General features: G+C 41.0%; 1 protein-coding gene across 1 annotated transcript; it reads left to right on the forward strand.

Annotated features, from left to right (window-relative positions):
• The first annotated feature begins 11 nt into the window (after nucleotides 1-11).
• On the forward strand, nucleotides 12-4692 carry LOC131448389 (SPEG neighbor protein-like). The gene is made up of 5 exons (XM_058620793.1): nucleotides 12-3221; nucleotides 3312-3418; nucleotides 3505-3812; nucleotides 4119-4260; nucleotides 4422-4692. Exons 2-5 carry the CDS (start codon nucleotides 3312-3314, stop codon nucleotides 4558-4560), a joined length of 696 nt encoding a protein of 231 aa, XP_058476776.1. The 5' UTR covers nucleotides 12-3221; the 3' UTR covers nucleotides 4561-4692.
• The last annotated feature ends 5171 nt before the right edge of the window (nucleotides 4693-9863 follow it).

A 9863-nucleotide genomic window follows, 5' to 3' on the forward strand; every position in this document is an offset into this window, starting at 1 on the left:
GAGCGAGGTGCAGTGGCCCCTTTACATCTGAGATGCTGAACTTGTTTGGAAGAAGAGAAAACTCAGTGGCTGTGGTGCACAGAGAAATCCCTTCCAAAATAATGTTTTCATCTCCTAAAGAATTTATTACTCAGAGAGTGACTGCCTTTTTTAACGTGTGGACCTTGTTCCGACAAGGCAGGATGGTGTCTTCAAGTTAGTACCTCAAGGTTTGTAATTTTGAATACATTTTGGATATTTCTCTTCTTTTCTTAGGGTCAGCTCTATATTAATTACCCACACTGAAAGGCTAGAAATTGCTGTTATAGACTTTTGATGTTAAAAACATTGCATTGTTAAATTGAATTATAAATAATTACATTTTTAAAAGGCATTTCCACAATAAATACATAGCACAACTCCAAAAAAGGACTGCTGAAACAATGATGCCTTTTCCATAGCAACACGCCAACTCTCCAAGTCTCATTTTCAGATTTCCTGTTGAGAAACAATTCTGACTTAACCTGTTTTTTTTAAATTACAGCAGTGTACTTTTTGCCACTTGGGTTTTTATACTGCCAAAGCACCTCAAATGATGGTCAAAAAATTGTAGCAGCTCCAGGGAGAGCGGTATTTGATTAATTTGGAGTTTATAAAACTAATATTGACTTGTGAAGATGTGCTGGAGGTTTTCTCCACAAGGGCTATTACAAAAGGGACTCTTACTTAGCACAACATTTCTTCCCTAATCAAACAAAATATGATCTTTATGAGTATATCATTGCTCTCTGCTCCAAGTAATGAGGAGGACGCCACTAAGTCCACGCAGTGCTGTCACTGTGATGGTGCTTGGCAGGCAGCAGTTCCTTCACCACAAATAAGCTAACAATCACCTCATTGGCTTCCACTTTAACAACACTCCCACTCAGCAGCCCATTGTCAAGGAAACCGTTTTATTCTCCGTGCAGTTCCGTACTTACATTCTTCTCTTGAGATTATTAAAATGAGGTCCACTGAGTCAGTTTGCTGAGTCAGTCACTTTATACTAGGATTGCACATACAGAACGTTGCCTGTGATATGAGACCCTCATGAATATGTAAGATTATAATGTGGGGTTAGGCGTAAACTGAACAACTTTAGAAACCTCTGGTGATATTAGGGTGCATCTTAAGTGCCCTTAAAAAGTTTGCATCATGGAGCATTAAAAAAAACCTCTGCAATGCACTGAGAAGTGATGCAGATTAAGACATTGTTGGTTGTATTTATATCTTAATTTCAACTGCTAACAGCTCAGCTTCGGCTTTCTTTGGTTTATATAAGTTACAGTTTCGAAATGGCATTTATCATAAATAAAGGGTCATATTTAGCATTCAATGCTGCATAAATATAAGCAAATTGTTATTTATATTAGTGCCATTCAATTTATTATATAAATGACCAAACAATCACTATATGTGAAACAGGACAGCTCCTACACACTGAAAAAAATATACATTTAGAAATGTTAAACTCTGAGACGATCCATACACCAAAAGGACAAATTCAATTAATTTTAAACACTGAATTGTTATTGTCCTCCTTGTATGATGTACAGTTATAGGTACAGCATCTACCTAAGTAAAAAAATAATATTAATAAAACCCAAATTGTGTTAATCATCAAGAGTGTCAATGAAATGACATTATGTCTTACAAAATAGATAAATCATAAAGGATTACTGACATGACTACACAACTCATTGTCTCTAGCTTTATGTCATAGTGTGGTTCCTAATAATAAAAAGGTCAGTTTGACCTCTGATTAATCCTCTGCAGTTACGTCCCCCTTCTTGTGAAAATGGTTTATCCTAAATGCTATTTTTGAAAGTCTATCTTTAACCACGTTTATGAATCCTACTTGGACATTTTTGCAACGTATCCTCATTATTGTGTGGTAGAAATATTCTTCCTGTAACGTTGCTTTGCCTGAGGGCAAGTTCAATTTGCAGGCGCAGCATGTGAGACATTTGCACAAGTGTCACTTTTCGGTCGTTTGCTGGAATCATCTATGGATTATTAGCACACCGAGCGCAGAATGTGTCATTTTTGCGGCTGCTTAACGTTTCAAAGAAAGCATCCAGGAATTGTAAGCAGACCGTGATGTGTTCTTCTGGCTGGTGTATAGCTGCACTGTACATCAAATCATAATTATTTTTATTTATTTGTGTATTGATTGTCAGGGGTTTATGGTAATTATATAAAAGTATTCTCTATATTCTTATGCTATTGCTAGATAAATACTATCTTTTTTCTGCAGCTCTTTGTCTTTTAAGCTCAGTCATTTTCGGCAAGAGAATGCAATGTTGCGTAAAAAAAATCTAAATGTCTGTGCATTATATTCGCTCTGTTAATCAGTAACCGTGTAAAATGAAACTAGGACTGTTTATGAGCAGACAATGGGGTTTTGGGAAAAGGTTGTTTTGTATTGAAATCCTATGCCGTATTTTGTGGAATGTATTGCAGTGCCTCGTGATGGATATTAGACCGGCAGAGAAAGTAGTTTGGTAAATGATTATTTTGACTCCATGAATGTGACTGCTATGTGTGTGTTTGGCGGTTTGTTTGTTTATTGAGTGACTGTGTTCGTTACAGCTGCTGCTTCTTAATTTTGTGATATCTGACTCTGGCATGGTAAAAGGCATGACAGCTGTGGAGACTATGAACAATAAAGGCAACATGACAAAGTCGTTGAATACAGTGTAGCAATTTGTATCAACTTGGAATAAAAGAAACGTGTCCACGATGAATTTTCAATAGCTGAAAACAAAAAAGTGTGTCGAATGCACAGCGGAATGTTCATTCTTTGCTACTCCCACCCAACTGCTTTGTTGTCCATCAATCGGGAGCTTGTTTTCACCAGGGATGACTCACATTTCAATGTACCCCCCTCAACTATTTAAATAACTACCAACAAAACTATTCACTGCGCCGAGGATTCTCCCGAGTATCTGATTATAATCCTTTATAAGGATGTGAGAATGTCTCAGTAACATTTGTTGCTCATCTTCAGTCTACAGGCTTGTAGAAGGAATAGTTAGTATCCAAAGAAGGCAAAGGAACTTCTGGGTGGTGATTTGTTTGACTTAGTCCTCTAGGACCTGCAAAGCTCGTCCTGACCATCACATATAAAGCGTGAGGCCTTTTGCGCTTGCTGACTCTGGAGTGGATCAGAAGCAGAGTGGAGCTTGAAGAGGATCTTTAAGGTGAGAAAGCTACCTAAAACTAAATTGTTGCATATAACTCCCTATGTCTCTCCCTGATTCTTGAGCACTAACCAGCTTTGACTCCTGCAGATGTCCAAAGCAAAGGCTGCACCCCCTCCTGGGTGCACTCTGAACATTAGCGATCCACACGTCCAGGAGGCAGCTATCCGAATCCAAGCGTCATATCGTGGACACAGGTGCTGAAATGCATGTGCTTACTGTACCGTTTGCTGTGTGTAGTTTGTGCTTTTTGACTTCATATATCATTGTGTTTCCCACATAGGTCACGGAAAGAGCTGCGGGAGAAAGGTCCTCCAAAGATCCTGCAGGAGCTCAAGGATGTGGTCCTCGTTGAGGGGAGCGCCGCAAAGCTGGAGTGTAGAGTTAGTGCATTCCCCGATCCTTTCATCGTCTGGTACAAGGACGGCAAAGAACTGAAGGATGATCCCAAGTACCGCTACGTGTTTGAAGACCCAGATTTTGTGGCCCTTGTGGTGCGAGATGGGGTTCTGGCCGATCTGGGGAAATACACGGTGACCATTAAGAATCCTTTTGGACAGACATCGGGATCTGCTTGTATTCTAGTGGAGGGTTTGTACACGTTTTTGCTTTTGCTAACATTAGGTTTTGTGTTTTTAGAGAGAGTTTTTCATAAAACTACTTGAAAAATAGTTCTAACGTCTTTTACCTTGAGACAGAGCCAGTTGTTTGGCGTTGAGCTCTTGTCAATAACCCATATAAAAATGTCCATCTAGATTACTGATATAAAATGATTACTTTTCACACCTTATTTTCAGGTCACTGCAGTAAATGTAGTTCCAAATCTTCCTTCTATTTTGAGTATTTTATAAATCATATCACTGACAGACAGAGAACTCACCTTGATCGTTCTCACAGTCCCTGCTAAGGTTTCCAAAGGGCCAAATAACATCAAGGGCAAGAGGGGGACAACAGTTGTGCTCAAGGCTGAGATAAGTGGAGAACCTCCACCAGATGTCGCCTGGCTCAAAGATGGAGATGATATTGAAGAAGATGACAGGTGAGCTCAATCAGAGGAATTTCAGTCATATCCACACACACACATTTATAAATATTTTTTATATATATATACACATATTTATATACATATTTATATGTACACATATATTATAGATCATCTTAATTTATATATGATATATGGTGTGCTGCTTTGTCTTTCAGGGTGTTCTTTGACGTTGGAGACACCAACACAATCCTGACGATCAAAAATGCGAAGTCGTCTGACGCCGGAAAGTACGAGGTGTTCGTGGAGAACAGTCTAGGCACAGACCAGTCGTTTTCCCGTGTGGACATCCTCTAATGTGTCATCACTGATACAACATTTAAATTCTAACACAACGAGCCTACACGTCCTCTTACGGTGCAATCCAGTGGACAATTGACTGTATATTACTTGAATCATGCTCATCATAAATAAAGTCGAAGTTTTTCCCTGAAACCTTTTGAGTGTTTTTGTAATTATGTAATATTGGCAATAGTCAGAATCTTTGAGTGAGACTGGATGGTCGTCCCACAAATGGGTTGAATTTACAGAACTTTTCCAGCCTTCTACTAAAGATGCATATCTGCAGTACATCGTTGAGCCACATGAGGGAGCTTGAGTTCAGACCGACACATGAGAAAAGGCAAAATTGTCAAATGAACTGCTTTGTTAAACTGAAGAAATTTGTTGCAAAATAGCCACCATGTCTTTGCTCATTTTAAGGCCCCCCACACAACCCACTACCTCTACTCTGCAGAATGTCCCTATATGTTCAATGGTCCCCTCTAATTAAGTAACACAGCTGTGGAGGGACACCTGGCCAAGGGGGACAGAATAAAAGAGAAGCCAAACTATGGGACATCCTGGCCACTCTACTGCTGGTAATTAAGCTTAAAATAACTTGATCTTACATGAGCACTTTGTGGTCCCTCTGTGTGATAATGCAAACCAAGTGTAAGTTTGTAAGGAGAAGGCAAAGGGAGTGGTTAAAGATCAAGACCAAGTTTGCTGAGAAACAAACAGCCAAGTTACGCAGGTACCTAAAGTAATCACTAAAAACAGTTGACCACAGAAGATGTAGCTTACTACTTATTTTGGTGTGATTTCAAACTTCCTTCATAAGCAGTTCATGTCATTTCCCATTTCATTATCTCAACTCCATGCAGTGACCTGTATCTGCCTCAAGGTGGCAGACATACATTGCTGTGGTGGATGTGGACGTGACTGGGACTGAGTTCACAACAGCAGTCTAAGTGGAGTAAATCATTTTGTGGCTTCAGTTTTAATTGTCTCAGATGCATGGATTTGTAAGAAGCAGTCTAAAATAAGTTGACCTTGGATGTCCTCAGAAGATGATGTGTTGTGTGTTGCTGTTTTGGTGGCATGTCTGTCTGTTGAATTTGAATTATAGGCTCCTGTGTATAATGTGCTGTGTTCAAATGTTTTTTTTTTTTTATTGTGTTGATAAGACAAGTGCATGTAGAACTCCCCCACCATACTCACAATCATTATCTGAAGTGTGGGAGGAGGTACTGACACAGGCAGTGTTGAGCACTTCCCTGCAGGCACGAATCACCGAGAAACATGAGGAAAAATATGCTCACTCTCACTCTCACTAAGTCTATGTTATCTTAAGAAGAGATTTGCCACTTTGTCTCGCCATCAGACAGCTTTTTCTGTTTGAAAATGTGCATCACGTCTGTATATTGTGAATATTTTCAGAAATGCTCAGACCTTATGGCTGACCCGGCCTATAGGAGCAGCTTGGCCACCATGAACCTGCCACACCGTTTGCTCTGCAGGGGTGCGAAGCAAGTTGTCAGATCGTAACAGGGAATCGAATGTCAGAGTGGCAGAAAGTCGGTCGTGGGAGGCCTCGCTCTTTCTGCATCTGGATAGGAATAGAAGCAGCCAGTGCACACCCAGCCTGAAAGGCTCGCCGATAAGTCTTCTTTTAACTAACCAGGCTGAAATATGCCCATGTGACGTGAGGTCTTTGCGGCCCCTTGTAGCCTCATTATCGGTGTCTGGGCCTCTTAGCCTGGGAGAGGTGTGAGGAATGTTGCGTCTTACACAGTACACACATGGGGAGGAGCATAATACTATGTGCAGCAAGTCAGAAATGTAGCTCCAATCACAATAGTGTGAAAAGCCTTTATGATTACCTTATATTAACCCTATTAAAATGTGGTTGCAGAGGACGGCGGTCAGCGTGTTGCCCTGAAATGCTAGTGGAGTGTCAGTGTTTAAAGGTTGTCCTTGGTCTATCACGATTTGACCCACACATGTAACATGGGGCTGCTCAGTAAAAACTTGTTTATGCTGCCGCGAGCTATGTGCCGCATTGCAAAACTCTCAAAGAGACACGAAGGGTCATTGAAAAGTTTATGGCCTTTGGCAGCAGGAGATCACTTCCACAGCTCTCATTACACGCACTTGTGTTTCAATTCAGACGAATGATTGCGTGCGATCACGCAGACATTTTGAAGGTGGGTTTTGTGGTATTGAAAAAGAGCAAGTCCGCTTTTCATAAGCCATCTTAGTCTCGGGTATCGGATTTCTACCCAAAAATTGTTTATATGAAATAATTTATATTATTACGTAAATCATTCAACGAGGAGCCAGTGCTATCAGTCCAGGCTGGGATTTTGTTGATGTTTTTCGGAGGCTTTGGGAATGACATGATCTCACAGTGACTATATACAGTGTCAGAGGTGAAGCCGTTTTGTGCAGTGTAAACACACTGATTCGCCGTTGCCCTCCGTGATGTGTAGGTGAGACAACAGTGTTTTGTTTGTCACTGTTTGTGGCTGAGTATGTGGGAATCTCATCATTAACCACTGTCAGCAGCTGCTCTCACTGGCTATTTTTAGGCACATCAGTGTGTAATGCCAGAAGAGCCAATACCCAGGGCGGCGTGATGCCTTTTAACACGACAAGTTTCACCTGCCCAATTACCACCACACATGTGTTTGCACACAGACCTCTCATCTTGGGACCAAGAAACGTGCCCCAGGCTTTAATGACCGTTCCCTTGTGGCTTGGTCCAGTTTAAGCTACAGCTAAATGAAGAAGTCAACAGGCCAAAAGCATCCAAAAGTAGGTCAGTCATGTTCCTAAATGGAGGTAAAACTAGGCCAAAGAGGAAGGTTAATATTGGCAATTATAGATAGACAGTTGAATTTGATTGTTGCGATACGTCCTATCGTTTTTCAGGTGGTTAAGGTGGATAAGAACTCTGGAAGCATGGAGGTCAGGTGTAGTGAAAATGCAATATTGGCATAGTGCATGGACCCGTGCGTTGTCCCAGAGCTCTGTAGCGCATTCAAACCACAATCCTTAAGTTTACGTCATAGAGAAGCAATGAAAGCAGTAAATATCCACATTCCAAGTCAGAATAATAATATTCTTTAAAATGCCTTAATGTTGAAGACAATAGCAACCAAACCTTTGACCGTACTTCTAAAAAGTCTCTTGTGAAGAAAATACACCTGCTATTAGCATTACCCTCCCTCCTCCTTCCATCAACAACATTTCATTTCACTGAATATAACTTTTTATAAATGACATTAAAATCCAAACACAAGAGTCTAAATTTGATGACTCCACATGTTGATGGGTCAAAGGGGGCCCAGGGTTGCCACTTATGCAATAATCACACATTCACACCCATACAGAGGCCACGGATTTAGTTCTGTTTGAGCGCCATGCTAATGTCTTAGCTGACAGCTCTGACTGCTCAGCAAGTTTGTCACAGCTTTTTCTTTCTTTGCAAATACCGGCTCTCATCGCTCTCGACACCAGCTGATGCCGGTGTGTGTGCCAATAGTGGTTCTGACATGAGTTAGTGATGTCTCAGGGTTGGGTGGAGATAAGACATCATTTATACTGTATTTTCAGTCACACTACAACCTGTTTGCATCTATTGTCCGTCACAGTTCTTGTTGTGGTTGTCACCTCCTCACCTGTCTTGATATAAACACACCATAGCTTTAAAGCGGCTGTAACCACTTTGTGGAGTTCTGGCCTCTGATTGGATATTGTTGTGGGATACTCTGATACTTCGAGAGCCATGTCACTGCAGATCAGTGATTGCTGTCAGACGACAGCTTTAACAAAGAACAAAGTGTAGAATTGAACACATTTAGCACATTTTTACTTGGGCTGACATGTGCACCTATGCTTTCTTATGCAACGTCTATAACCTTTTGCTGTGCGTCGGAAATAGCCAGGGTCGGGCAATGCAAAACATGACAGCACACAGCGGGGGTTTGCAGATCAGATGCACTGGACAAGCAGTGGCGCCAACTTGGATGTCATGTCAAGTGAATCGAATCCTGGCCGGATGTGACTTTAGAACACAGTCAGTACTAAAGTATGTCTTAGTATCTGATGATAAAACCGAAGTAATTCACTTGAAGCATTTTGAAATGTACATACTGAAGAAGGATCATATTGAAAAATATAACCGAACTTTGGAATCGGTGTGGACATCATCCCCTTATCAGCTTTCTCGCACTAAGAATCCTCGCAGCAGAGGCTTTTTGCACTCTCTTCTGCTGTCGGTGTCACGCAGCCACCTGCAGTGAACAACAATCCCCCCTCATATCATTGATGCAGTAGGGACTCTGCCAAAAAGTTCCTCTGGCAACATTACTAACCATCCTTCGTCTAACTCTTCGCTGTGATATTAACTTTCTGTCGCCCTCCACCTTCATGGTCCTTTCACAGCATGTGGTCGGTATTGATTGACGGCCGTGTGATCCATGAAACACGTGTTTTCTTGGCTCAGAGCTGTACGTGTTTACTCATCTCTCCTGCGTCAGGAGGTACACCAGCCTTCGAAAAGTACTCCTCGTTCAGGCATCAATCAGGATGACGAAGGTGCAGAAATCGGAGTAATTGCCCGAAGAAGTGCACCTCTGACTGGTAGACTTCCACGCTGCCAAAAGTCCAAAAACAGCAACTGCAGTGGTGCCACGGGCAAGACACATTACACGAGAGGCTGCACTGGAGACACCTTTTGGCGTACAAGTGTAATTCAGATCAGCTATCAGGGGTGATTAAAATAACTATAGAAATCCATTATATAATTTGTCAATTATTAAAGTTGTGTTAAGGTTGTTTAAATATCAAAAATATTCACAGATTAGATTAGGACACGGTACATACACAGTTAAGTATTTTCCAAATCGATATTTGATAAATATTGCAGTAAAATGTCAGATAATGCAATATTAAGTGACATCTTTAAGAAACCAATTAATTGTGGTTTTCAAATTCTCTAAGTCGCTGTTTATATTGTTGTATATTGAACTATACGAATTAAAATATGCTACGACTGTCATTTGTGCACCAGTGACTGATCACACCTCGTTTATGGGGGTCATAACAACCCAAACAATATAAGTGGGTATACTCTTGGAAAACAACTTGGCTTTAGGCTGTTATGGTCCAGAGATCAAATGGTCAAATGTTCTCAGGTGTCCATTCCAGATTTATGCCTTACTTCAGCCTTTTATAGAGATTTGATATTCCTGAAGTTATTTGTCACTTCAATCCAAGCCCCAAAATAAATAGTCTCAGTCGAGAGAGGGGGAGGAGTCAAGTGGTCGTCTCAG

Source organism: Solea solea, chromosome 2, assembly GCF_958295425.1.
Source record: "Solea solea chromosome 2, fSolSol10.1, whole genome shotgun sequence".
Lineage (NCBI taxonomy): Eukaryota > Metazoa > Chordata > Actinopteri > Pleuronectiformes > Soleidae > Solea > Solea solea.

Excerpts from the sequence above, each read along its gene's own strand:
- LOC131448389 (XM_058620793.1), top strand. The coding sequence starts at position 3,312 with ATGTCCAAAGCAAAGGCTGCACCCCCTCCTGGGTGCACTCTGAACATT. Across the intron at positions 3,419-3,504 it reads GCGTCATATCGTGGACACAG|GTCACGGAAAGAGCTGCGGG; the intron begins GTGCTGAAATGC and ends TTTCCCACATAG. Across the intron at positions 3,813-4,118 it reads TGCTTGTATTCTAGTGGAGG|TCCCTGCTAAGGTTTCCAAA; the intron begins GTTTGTACACGT and ends TCGTTCTCACAG.